The 13,344-nt window shown below is 38.7% G+C and overlaps 1 protein-coding gene across 4 annotated transcripts in view; it reads left to right on the plus strand.

The window, feature by feature from the left end:
- The first annotated feature begins 784 nt into the window (after positions 1 to 784).
- The window catches only part of abcd3a (ATP-binding cassette, sub-family D (ALD), member 3a), a 31,654-nt gene continuing 19,094 nt past the window's right edge, over positions 785 to 13,344 (plus strand). Inside the window, exons 1-7 of one of the 4 annotated variants that reach the window (XM_039789899.1) lie at positions 785 to 981; positions 2,020 to 2,056; positions 2,170 to 2,268; positions 6,327 to 6,415; positions 8,916 to 8,985; positions 11,860 to 11,957; positions 12,563 to 12,686. In XM_039789899.1, the coding sequence (XP_039645833.1) occupies positions 872 to 981; positions 2,020 to 2,056; positions 2,170 to 2,268; positions 6,327 to 6,415; positions 8,916 to 8,985; positions 11,860 to 11,957; positions 12,563 to 12,686 (627 nt within the window). In that variant the 5' untranslated portion in view covers positions 785 to 871. Of the gene's footprint in view, positions 982 to 2,019; positions 2,057 to 2,169; positions 2,269 to 6,326; positions 6,416 to 8,915; positions 8,986 to 11,299; positions 11,370 to 11,859; positions 11,958 to 12,562; positions 12,687 to 13,344 lie in introns of those variants that run through there. The other 3 variants (XM_039789898.1, XM_039789900.1, XM_039789902.1) reach the window with 3 other exon arrangements.

A 13,344-nucleotide genomic window follows, 5' to 3' on the forward strand; every position in this document is an offset into this window, starting at 1 on the left:
CTTCTGGCTTTAACTTGGTTTTATTCTCTAACAGATTTGTTGTCAAGGTGTAGGCCACATGATTCCTAAAAAAATAACATCCGGAAACACGTGATGTTTTAGAATATGCAGAAAGTTTTGAACAATACAGGAGAAAAATTATTTCCTTTACAAGACCATAAATTGATGCAGAAAATCCATGTTGATCCATGTTGAACTTGTAAAACCTACAATCAAATCTGAGATTTCTCAATGACAGTCAGGTGAAAGAGACACATTTAGCCTTCTAGCTCCATAGAGTCCCATTCATTCTGTGTCACCTCCAACTGTGCAATATGTCATTTCTATTCATCCGCACCTTAGGCTACTCATCTCTGCATGTCTGTGTATATACACTGTCGGTTTATATAAGGGTATTTATTGTGTAAATATGTTTGTATTACTACTATTATTATTATAACTAATTCTATTTTTTCTATTTATTAAAATACTTTCTGTATATTTTTTCTCCTGTGTCTATTTAATGTGTATTTGTGTACATTTTTTTCTTCTTTTGAGCTGCTGAAGCAAAGGAATTTCCACAGTGTGGGATTAATGAAGTCTATCTTATCTTATCTTATCTTAAGTGTTAAATTAATCCCACCAAAACACGCTTCAAAGTGGAAATCAGTAAAAAACACAACCCATTGACATATGTATGGTTTGGGGGCGTCAGACTGGAGAATACCTCCATGTGGTCCACTAGGGGGCAGATATGATATTTTATGAAGAAAAACGCAGAAGAAGAAATGGCGTGAGACTCCCAGAATGCCATTGGTTGAACTGTAGCAAACTCAATGAGCAAACTCGAGTAAACCGACCCACCAACGGGACCGGTCGTTGTGTCAGAAACATGGCGACTTTCAGTAAATATGTGACAGCGAAAAACTCCTCAATAGCAGGCGGTATTTTGCTGGTTTTGTACCTGCTGAAACAGAGAAGACGGACGGGGAAACGGGACGGGTAAGTGGGCGGCAGTGTGGAATTCTGAGGTTTGACTTGAAGCGCAGAAAGCGTTAGTTTGTGTCGGTTGCCTCTCTGGAAGCTAACGTTAGTTAGCTAGTAGCTGCTAGCTTCCCCAGTCTGACCTGTTCCTGACAGGTTGAGGCGACCTGCCGCTGGGACGCTCCTGAATTCACTTCCATTTTTGTTGTGGGCAGGCATGGTTCGGTCGCTTTGCTCACTGATCCCAGCAGCTCAAACGGCCAAACAACGAACGTCTTTGTTCTACAGAAATCACGAACGCTAACGGATCGCTCCGTGAAGGACCCATTGGTGTAACTTTGTGTAACTAATTTGGTAAAAACTTAATTTCTGAAGTGTCGTGTCGTTGTGTTGAGCTGTCGATGGGTTTCGTAGTTATTCTAATCCCTGAAATTGCTCTAAAAAGTGATAAAATAGAGAATTTCTATAGAGAAAACACGCCAAACTCCATTTTGAAAATAGCTAGTTGAAGTGTCCCTTTCTTATCAGTAAAAGTTCATTTTACCGTAGAAAATAGCACTCAGTTGTTAGGAATTCTTATAAGCCACTTGTAAATACTATTGCACGTAACATAATAAATTAAAAGTTTGTAAATGCTGTGCTATAAAAATACGTTTAAAATCGGAATTCAAGAGATAAAAAAAGTCGCTTAGATTGACACAGCTGTCTCTGACCCTGAAGCCTGTTATCTAAATACTATTTGTTGAACTACTGGCACACGTCTTTCAAAAGCATGTATCATGTCCACAACATAGCCTAATTAAAACAAAGGAATTGCGATCATGCATGGCAAGAGAAATTAGTCAGGCACTGGGAAAGTTACCTGTTACACTAACTTGACTTTAACATAGATATAACAATGACCAATTGTTAATTGTTCATTTTAATGTCATTTGTGTGCTAATCAAACATCACTTCCTGAACTGCAGCGCACTAGAATTGTGTGGCGGTGTCTGCCGGTAGCGTGATGCCTGGATTTATTATTTATGGGTTTAAAAATAATCTTAAACTTTGCAGTAGAAAAGAAGGCTCCGATCTAGTGCTGAACAATGAGGTATGTCAATCAGATTTTTCTTTTGTCTATGAAAACACTTCTATGAAATCTCCGAACATTTTCATTAATGGTTAATTGTAGTTGTATCACAGTCCACCTTTTCTTCATTTCAGAAAGATGGCAAAAAAGACCGTGCAGCAGTGGACAAGGTTTTCTTCCTCCGAGTCTTCCGGATTGTGCGGATCATGGTACCTCGACTTTTCTGCAAGGAGGTAAGACATCGATCTCCTGTTAGGCTGGTATTCCTTTTAACTTGCTTATATTTCCTTCAATCATCCAGATGTTTAAAGCAGTTTCACCAATTAAACCCATCAGTTTAGGTCCGCAGCTAACGATTATTTTCACAGTTGATTCATTTTTTAATCTTGATTAGTTGTTTGGTCTATAAACATCAATGAGTGTCTTCCGAATCCCAAGGTGATGTCAGTTACTCAAAGATATTAAGTTTACTGTTACAGAAAAGAAATAAGAAACTAGAATTCAAAATTGGAATCACAGAATTTCTGCTTTTTTTCTGACTCTAGAAAAAAATGACTCCAACCTATTAATCGATAATCAAAATAGTTGGCAATTGATTTAATAATAACCAAGCGCTTAATCTTTGCAGCTCTACGTCATATAGGAAAGTTAGACTGACTGAAGAGATCTCAGTGGTAGCAAAAGGTTGTGTGGTTTATTTTAATTTTATTTTTTGAATCACCAAAGGCTTGTATCATGTGGATGCGCCGAAAGTGTTGTTGTCATTACTTCTTCCTCATGGGGGCGACAGAAACTACACACTGTAGCTTTAAAGTTGTGTGGTACAGTAATTTGGAATCCCCAGGTCTACATTTTCATCAATTTGCAACTTCCCCCTCTGTTAGTGGGGATTTTTGGATCCAGTTCTTTAGCTGCGAAGGCACCAGAATTTTTAAATAAGGTGTTAATGAAATATGGATAGGGCTGGGTACCGAACGTCGATACTTTTATGGTATCGAAAAAAATATCCCAATCCTATGAGTATCGAAAAATTCTTTATCTTTCGGTGCCAAATTTCGGTTCCAAAAGCGTCTTAGCGTGTAAGCGCAAGCTTATCTGTCCTCTCTGCATACTGACACAGAGCGGAGCTCCGACCGACACACACACACACACACACACACGGAGAGGTGTGGACGGAGTAAACTGTCTGCAGTTTTGTTGAAGTCACAGAGAGTCACGGTTGGTTTCAAGTGTGGTTACAGTTTTTTAAAACTTCACGCAGACAGCGTTTGCTGTGATATGATATTAATGGCGAGCCGAAAGCGGTCGCGGTGCTGTTGACGTTCCACTTCCTCTTACAAGCAGCCACAACGGTGGTTTCTCTGCCCTGATGACTGACTGACAGGCTGAGCTTGCAAGGCACTTTTATTAATGTTACTCTGAGTGAGCAGTTTTACCAGATTTTTTTAATTTTGATAACTGTTTTGATTCACAATTAAGGTGGAAATAAAAGCTTTGTGTTTAATGTATTTTTGTTGATGTTGAAATGGATTTTAAAACATATGGTATCGAAAAAAGTATCGTTAGGAATCGGTATCGAAACTGAGGTATCGAAATTGGCACCGGATCGAAAGATTCTGAACGATACCCAGCCCTAAATATGGAGGCTTCAGGGTATTATTCTATGCTCATGCACCACCTGGGGGATGGAGGGGGGAGGGGGTGTTTATGGTGTGATATTTATCTTTTGTGTTTTGTTTAAAAAAAACAACCATACAGAACAAGAGAAAGCATTAAAAAAAGACTTCAAATCAGGTGGTTGCACAACACAGCTGCTGTATCGCGCAAACAAATAGACTAGTTGTCAAGCGAAAAAGGCAAGTCTGTAAAACTTTGTCTTAAAGTGCTCATATTATTGTTATTTATCTTCTTTTGTGCACATTATAGGTTTACAAAGTGTAAAAGCCCAAAGTCCCCCCCCCAAAGGGACTTACCATCTCCAACAGAAAACACGGTTCACCAACTGCTCCAAACAGCTCTATTGTAGTCCAGCCTTTACTTCAGAGACAAACGTGGTCACTTTGGAACACACGTTATAATGCTCACCTAGCTGCTAGCATGGCACCCCCTCATACTCTGCTTCTGACTGGCTACTAGTCCTTACCTAGCTACTGTCAGGGCATGCCCTCATACTCTGCTTCTGACTGGCTAGTAGTCCTTACCTAGGTACTGTCAGGGCACGCCCTCATACTCTGCTTCTGACTGGCTAGTAGTCCTTACCTAGCTACTGTAAGGGCACGCCCTCATACTCTGCTTCTGACTGGCTAGTAGTCCTTACCTAGGTACTGTAAGGGCACACCCTCATACTCTACTTCTGACTGGCTAGTAGTCCTTACCTAGGTACTGTCAGGGCACGCCCTCATACTCTGCTTCTGACTGGCTAGTAGTCCTTACCTAGGTACTGTCAGGGCACGCCCTCTTACTCTGCTTCTGACTGGCTAGTAGTCCTTACCTAGGTACTGTAAGGGCACACCCTCATACTCTGCTTCTGACTGGCTAGTAGTCCTTACCTAGGTACTGTCAGGGCAAGCCCTCATACTCTGCTTCTGACTGGCTAGTAGTCCTTACCTAGGTACTGAGCATGTGCGACTCCCAACAAAGATGGAACAGAAGTGAGAGGTCTCACTCTGTAGCTAAAACAGAGAGCTCAACACACAGGGTGAAAAGAGGAGCTGCAGCAATGTGCAGTACAACAAAAATATGGTGTTTTTTGAAAATCAAACCATGTAAACCGATTCTGGTACAACCTCTAAATACAATTATGAACCTGAAAATGAGCATAATATGAGCACTTTAAGACAGGATCTAAAAGCCCAAACTGCATTCAGCTGAGTGATCACTAACTGGAAACTGTTTCACAGCCCAAGGTGCCAGTACAGCAAAGACTCCATTACCCTTTGACCTTAACCTGGACTCTGGAACAGCTAGCAGGCCTAACCCAGCAGATCTGAGAGACTGAGTTAAGAGTTCACTGATATACTATGCCTTGCGAGTCAAGCGTGAGATTTTAAAAGGATTCTAAAAGAAATTGATTGGCTGAAGTAGGGCTGCATGAGATGAGGAAAATATGTGATAACGTTGTTGAATATCACGATAACGATATTACTGGATATAAATAAACAGATATTAAAGTGTACTCCGGTCTGCTTTTCTGCTTAAATACAACAAACTGCTTGTTGAATTTCAAACGAGTGAAAGGAAATCATTTCAAACATTCTTTTATTGAACAAATTGAACATGGAATTGAATATAAAAGGCACCTCCTTTTTATAAAAAAAAAAAAAAAAAAAGTTAACATTTTTAATTGCAGTTTTCTACTTATATTTTCAATTAACAAAGAATCTCTGAGTGTCTTTCACGATGTGTCTCAGCCTTTCGTGATGTGTTAATTGTGGCAGTTGATGTCGCAATGACGACAAAAAAAGCGTTATATTGTGCAGCCCTAGGCTGAAGTTATGTACTATATGCTCTTTCATTTCGACAGAGCTGTCGTGGGTGAAGATTACTCTCAGCTTTTAGAAGTGTTTTTTGCGATAGATTGTAGTCTCAATTGTACGGATTCCTTTGTAAGTTAAGTCTAGAATGTGAATAAATATTCAATGCTGAACCATAGTAAAAGAAAGATTGTCAGTAGTAGGATTTATATCTTCTTCGGGAAATCAATTTACTTTTTTGTCAGAAGCTTTTGGCAGGAATAGAAAGTCCTTTGTAAATATTGATGATGTGTTATTTAAGATTTTAAGAGAAGTGTTTTTCAAGACTTTTTTTCATTTTACACAGTTTGCTGCAGGGATTAGACTTCTCTTGGGATTTCCCCAAAAATACAGCAGGTGATTTAAGATGATGTTTTCTCGTAATACTTTGTAATGTTAGAATGGCATCTGTACTGCATCCGATTTACCGGCAGAGGCCAGTAGGTCCACTTTGAAAGGCTACTTTAGAAGTCAAGACTACAAAACGTTTAAACATGCTATTCAAGGTTAGTCAAACATGTAATTTGGCAACCAGGAGTTGAACATTATTCCAAATGTCATAATGAACCTGTCTGATTCTGTTTACAGACAGCAGAGCTCTTTGACACAGATACATCAGCTCCATAAGCCAAGGCCCTTTCCACTACTTCCATTTAGTCTTATCCGATCAGTTTGGGAGATATGAGCAGAGTCAAGGGCAGAACGATAAAGGACTTAATGATCCGCAATGTTTCACATGCTCTACTAACTGTTCTCTGTTGTTGCTGTCATCGCCACAGACTGGCTACCTTATCCTTATCGCTGCCATGTTGGTGGCCAGGACCTACTGTGATGTATGGATGATCCAGAACGGCACCATGATCGAAAGGTCAGACTCAGCCTTCATGCTTACATTATTATTTAAAGTTTAAGATAAAGGTTTTTCAAATTCATGACCCTAAAAGTATATTGGGGGGGTGTTATGTTGTCGCCATGTAGCAGCCATAACCACCTTATAAATTCTTGATGTTGAATAAATCCACAACAGAACTAGGCCCATATAAAGTACAGTACAGTCTGTGAGTATTGGGACAGTGACCCATTGATTTGAGTTTTGGCTCAGTACTCCAGCATATTGGATTTCTTAAAGTGTCAGTTTGCCCCAAGACAAACAAACTAACAAACAAGTGAAGGTAGTGTGGTATATAGCCATTCAAATATGTTCTGCCTTTGTGTGGAAAGTTATGGATTTCTTACACCTTTTTGAAAGTTGTGCCTCCTCCCCAATAGAATGGAGGTGAATACAACTTGCGCTACTAAAAACATTCAAAAAGTGTGTGAAACAGTAATTTTAGTACAAACAATGCACTCGTTCCTCAGGATAATCCACACCGCTCACTGCCGACTTTCTGCAACAGCAAACCTAATGCTATGGGTGAAGGCATTACGGGCCCATTAAAATCAAAAGCCTCTTCACAAACTTTTTTCTTTTGTGAAGAGGCTTGTCAAACTCAAACATTTAACCTTTGAACATCCAGAAGAGCCACATGACTGTAGAGACTGGTTTCTATTGGATAAGCAGGTCAGACATTAAGGCCATGTAGAGCTTCATAGGTCTAAAGTCAATAACGCAGCATTTCATTGTTATTTTTACAGCGTATTGGTCAAATTGTTAAAATAGGGCCCTTAGACTTCAAAAAAACTATAAGACAGATTCCATAGGGGCCTTAATTAAGTCAGTGCTAAACGCTAACTGGAGATTTGAAAATATGACTACATCTAAGTTTCCAACCAAGCCGCTCCACCGTAACTGTAGTTTAATAAATGTCTTAAAAAGATTATTCCCAGAGACTTAGGCCTGGTGGGCCACCAGGCCAACATTACACTGATAAACTGTAAGTGAAGCATACTTGGGTCCCTTGAAATTCCAGCTATTATTATTATTATTATTATTATTATTATTATTATTATTATTATTATTATTATTATTATTATGATAAAAAGTAAGTGTTTGTTATATTGGGGATGTGGCTCTGGAAATGTAGTCGTAAAGTACAGTAGGTCCAATTAAAACTGTCCAAAACTAAAAATGTGTCACTGTGCTGCTGCTTAGGGACTGCACTGTACATTTGACCTGCTTTGCATAGTTGGTTACTAAAGTCTCCAATTTGGCTTGGTATATAGTGCTGTCTCTGCCAAGTCATCCTAACCGAACATGGTTCACATTTCAGTCAAGGCCAATGTAGAAAAGTGTTCACAATCCACATTTAAATGTGTATGTAATGTACGTGGGCCACAGTTTGAATATGCAGAAAGAGTTTAGCTGTGTTCAATCAGAAATCAGCTGCTTTTTTCAGTTGTCTTAACTGTAAATAATGCAGAGATGCACAATATTGATATATTGTCTGATAACTAATAACTTTATCATGTTCATGTTGGTCATTGGTAAGCTGTTTTTCCCCCTATGCTTCCAGGTTTTAGCATTTTTAATATAGGGTAGATAGTGTTTTTTTTTTTCTTTTTTCTTTCAATTGAAAATTTAAGAAAAATATCCATCTGACATTTCTGTGTAGATTGTAGCCCAAATAATGTTTCCAGCAATGTTTGCTGTCACTGTCGGCGCATAATCGGAGCAGAATTAGTGCAAACTGTGTGGGCATAGTTTATGATATCAGTTCTTAAAAAGATAACCTATTTTAAGTAGTTCTTGCCAAATACCAAACATTTGATCAGGTAACTGTTTACCCTTATCAATTTGCTTATGTGGTTAGCATTCAAATGATTTTATAATCGTCTTTTTGCTTAAGGCAGTCACAGTTAGGGGTCGACCGATACTGGTTTTTCAGGGCCGATATCGATATCCATTATTAGTGGTTAATAAAAAACGATATGCATTTACAAAAAAATGAAAATCTTTTAGTCAAAATGAACATTTTGGAATGCTACAAACTCCAACACAAACGTTTGTTTAAATGCTTTAAGCAAGTATGTAATAAAACTGAAATTGTAAACATATACACAGTCAAAAAAATCAATAAATAAAAACAAAAATAGCTCCCTGAAATCTAAACATTTAGTTTATCCAAGTGCTGCTTACAGAGCTGTAGTGGAGCCAAAGTAGCGCCCTTTTTAATAATTGACTTTATCGGTAAAATAATTCACCGATAAAGATAATCTGCAAATTGCCAAATATCGGCCCAGAGAATCCCAGGCCGGTAATTGGTCGATCCCCAGTCCCAGTGTCAATCCTTTGAAAAGTCAATGCGGCTGAAACCAACTTGCTCTCGTTCTCTTTTGAAGATTGTAATGGAAATGGGTGGGATGTTCCATCATGTGTTGCTGTTTGATTCTCTGCAAGAAACTGATGACTTTGTTTTGATTCTCCACAGCGGTATTATAGGCAGAGACATCAATCTATTCAAGAAGCACTTTTATTCCTACATATCAGTCATACCGGGGGTAACTGTCCACCACATGCTTCTCGTAGAAGTGGAAAACCAAGCTTTTAAAAAAAAAAAAAAAAAAAAAAAAAAAAAACTAGCACTGTGGTTTTAACATCTTGCTTTGTAGTTGTGTTGTGCTTTTTCATCACTTACTGTCTGCGGTCTACATTTCCTTCCCAGGTGGTGAACTTAATAACTGTTGGCATACACTTTTACTAGAAAACATTTACACATGGAATTCCATTCAATTTATGTTTATCATAACTGACATTTTATTTTCCTGTAACTACAAAAGTTCTGCTGACATTAGTAAGCAACCTATTTCAGGATTTATCTTTTTCTTGTGTCTAACTAGATAATGAAACCTATCAGAGCAATGCAAAACAATAAATAAATACAGGAGAAACCCTTTTGTCCATTACAGATGGCTTCCTAGCAGAATAAAGGTTACATAGTAACTTTTATCAGATTTTTGATTGTTGGAGCCTGTATTGCATGAATTCAAAGCCAAAATCCTGAACGTATACTGCAAATGTATTAATATGAATAAACAATGCAGTTGTATAACAGTACCGCATAAACCAGCTTACATTTTTGCCTAAAGGAGGCATGTTTATTTTCATGTTCATACTTGTATTTTGGGTTTTCACTAGAACGTGTTTACGTAACGTTTAAAAACAACAACAACTTTTTATCATATTTGCCGAAACTGTCATTATATCCTGACAGTAGCACATGAGACAGATAAATAACCTTCTGTGGAACTCGTTGTGTCCTACAGGGACCAGGGTCCAAATTACGGGGGGGGGGGTTGCAGGGATGACAGTCGCTGATTGGTCAAACACACACAGCTGCTTTGAGCTCGGCGACCACTTCGTTCATAAAACAATAAAGTACTCTGCACTGCCTATTTCATCGCCTCAAATTAGGGCTGGGATATGGATATTATATCGACATCGATACATGAGACTAGATATCGTCTTAGATTTTGGATATCGTAATATAGTGATATGACACAAGTGTTGTCTTTTCCTGGTTTTAAAGGCTGCATTACAGTAAAATTATGTCATTTTCTGAACTTACTAGACTATCTAGCTGTTTAATTATTTGTATCCACATTATTAGTGATTATTTATCAAAACTCTGTTAATATTTTGTGAAAGCACCAATTCTCAACCCTACAATATCGCAACAATATTGACATTGATGTATATGGTAAAAATGATCTTGATATTTGATATTATTCCATATCGCCCAGCTCTACACTCAAATGTTTCAGAAACATCTTTTGGTGTACTATTTAGCTGTAAAATGAGAAGTTTTGCCCAAGTCGAGCCAAACCCTAGCAGCGCCCCCGGCCAACCGGCGACGGCAAACTTTCCCATTTCTCATTTCTGGTGAGAAATGGGCAATGCGGTAACAGAATATTGATTCATATCTGATCAGCGCTGCCTAGTGAATCAGTTTGATCGGCGTCCACGAGCTTTGATTGACACTGTGTTAGAGCTTCCTTGGCTCTAATTGGTCGTCGTGGCAGAGAGGAACATGATTTCTCATTCCATTTTATTTGTATCAGATCATAACAAGAGTTATCTGAAGACACTTTGCAGATAGAGTAGGTCTAGACCACACTCTATAATTTACAAAGCCCCAACAATTCCAGTAATTCCCCCAAGAGCAAACATTTAGTGCAACAGTGGCGAGGAAAACCTCCCTTTTAGGGAGAAACCTCAGACAGACCCAGGCTCTTGGTAGGCGGTGTCTGACGGTGCCGGTTGGCAGTGTGATGAACAGTGGCATTAATAGTCACAATAAAGATAATGGAACTATGTCAAGAAATAGTAGTTGTAGTAGTTCATGGCAGGGCACTGCAGGGCATAACAGGACTCATGTAGTACTGTCAGGATTTAGTGACAGTTTGACAATAAATGTTTTAGTTGGTAACTTTTTTTTTTTTTTTTTTTTTAAACTTATTACACAACAAGTAAGAGATTTTGGAAAAGAATATGAACATACAGATGTGGTATCAGATTTGACAGTTTATTATGAAAGGATTTTTAAAGGCACACAAATAAGATGGCTCCACAGCTGTTTTTCCAAAAAGTCAGTGTGTGCACCGTAAAAATAACATGGACGTACATAAATTGAATGGTTTTCTTGACTTTATCTATGTCAGGACTCCACTGTTACTCTCTCTCTTTTGTTTTTTAAAGCTGCTTAGCAAAGCCGCATTGGTTTCAAAGGAAAAAGAAGTCTGTCAAGCGTCACTATTTGTCCCACTGACTCTTTTGGCAATGCTTGCTGATATTTGTGCATGTTGTGGTTTGCAGTGCAATTATCGGTCGCTCGACAAAAGATTTCAAGGCCTACTTGTTCAGCTTTATCAAATTCATGCCACTTGTAAGTGTGTCTTTTGTTAACTTTTCTAACTTTTTTTTTATTTGGTCACACTCTTACGTGTGATCTTAATTTTCTATGCTACATATTATTCATAACACATTTTAGTTTAATTTTTCTGATAAGTGTACAATGGAGACCTGATATGAAAAACACTGACCTCTTCTGCTGTGTAATTACTAATTTCCTGGTGATGGTGGAATATTTTCATTGAATAATTTCATGCACTTACAAGAACTACCATTTCGCATGGTCATTATTTAGATCTAACATTAGCAGTCAATGACTGGAGTGTAAATATTCTGCTATTGCATGTTTTCTTCTTTCACATATCCTATGCTTCTAATTGGGGAAAAAAAAAAATCCCCAACAACAATCAGCATGAATACTATTCAGTTTCTCAAACCCTGTCACTTGCTATGCCGTACTTAAGCAAAGAGCTGATAGTGAGAGATGCATCTGTTTTACGTTCTGTGTGACTGGGTCATTTCAGATAGCCTTGGTGAACAACTTCCTGAAGTTGGGTCTGTACGAGCTGAAGCTGAGGTTCCGGGAGAGGCTCACTAAGCACTTGTACGACCAGTACCTGGAGTAAGTAGTAAAGCCACTTTCCCATCATATGGGATCTTCTGGTAAACATTAGGCCTGTAACAATAATTACATAATTGTCTAATTGTATGTGTGATGGCAAAAAAAATAAATAAATAATGATTTAGGCCCCCGACCTTTAGGAGGGAGCTGGTCCCCTCCCCCTCTCTTCCAAATGTAAAAAAAAAAATGGTTACAAATAAGTTGTATAACAGAAAGGAAAGAATTAAGGGTTATCGGTGTGTGGTTATGATTTGTGTAACGTTACAGTAGTGATGGTAATATTTATGTTGTAGAAAACTGGTCATGCTTTAGAGAAAACGGCAGTGTCAGCTATAAACCATAACTCCCGTTTGATAACATTTAATTTTCAAATGCAATTTAGCGGCAAATTGCAAGATAATGACTTATACCGTGGGCGAAGCAAAGAAGGATCAAGTAGTTCTTAGAAAAACCTTGACCTCATGTTTTGTCTTATCTGGAACCGGTGACACACATCTGGAGATGAATTGGTTCTCCCATCGTTCAGTCACAGGGGGGGACCATGTGTTCACGTGTGTCTCCTGGCTTCTTTGAGTCGTACGTAACCCTGTGTTCTGGCTCTTCAGGGGTTTCACCTACTACAAAATGGGAAACCTGGACAACCGGATAGCCAATGCAGACCAGCTACTGACACAGGATGTGGAGAAATTCTGCAACAGCGTGGTGGACCTTTACTCGAACCTCAGCAAGGTACCAAACTTTGTTGGCTCTCAAATGAATAATGTTCAAAACTCTTCTAGCATTCACAGTGATTGGGACATTTAGAATGAATAGATTGGAGTGCTGTGCAAGTCTTCTGCATCACGTATGGCAGCCTCATATGCTTCAGCAGTGTACTGTCGAGGGCCAGTACAGGTGTAGTTTGAGCCCCATTTATTAAATTTTTTTACATGCACCGTAGGCATTCAGATATTTTTGTGTTGAAAATGTTAGAACTACCTTCATCCATGTGTCCATCAATGATAAATCCAACTCCAACAGGGCAGTAGAGGTGTATTATATTCGGACTTTGGATAATTACAGAAGCTCTTTTTGTACCAGTTAGAGGTTACATTGGGTCGTTGCCCTCACCTTCCCGCTGCTGGGCATTGTACCTGCCCTACCCAGCAAACTCTAATTTGAAACCAGGGCCCGTATTTATCAAGCTTCTCTAAGTGCCATTTTAGTCTTCAGTGCTGAGAATTCATGAAATGTACTACTTTCAAACTTAAGTATAAAGGCAAGTTATCAAATTTCTTAAAGTTATTTAAGACAGCTTGAGAGGTCTCTCAAGTGGTTGGGAGTTGCCAGTAGGGGCTTGTGATGGCAATGAGGAGACAAAGACGTGCGACAGTCTTTCAGGAGAGGA

Source organism: Perca fluviatilis, chromosome 22, assembly GCF_010015445.1.
Source record: "Perca fluviatilis chromosome 22, GENO_Pfluv_1.0, whole genome shotgun sequence".
NCBI classification, from domain to species: Eukaryota; Metazoa; Chordata; class Actinopteri; order Perciformes; family Percidae; genus Perca; species Perca fluviatilis.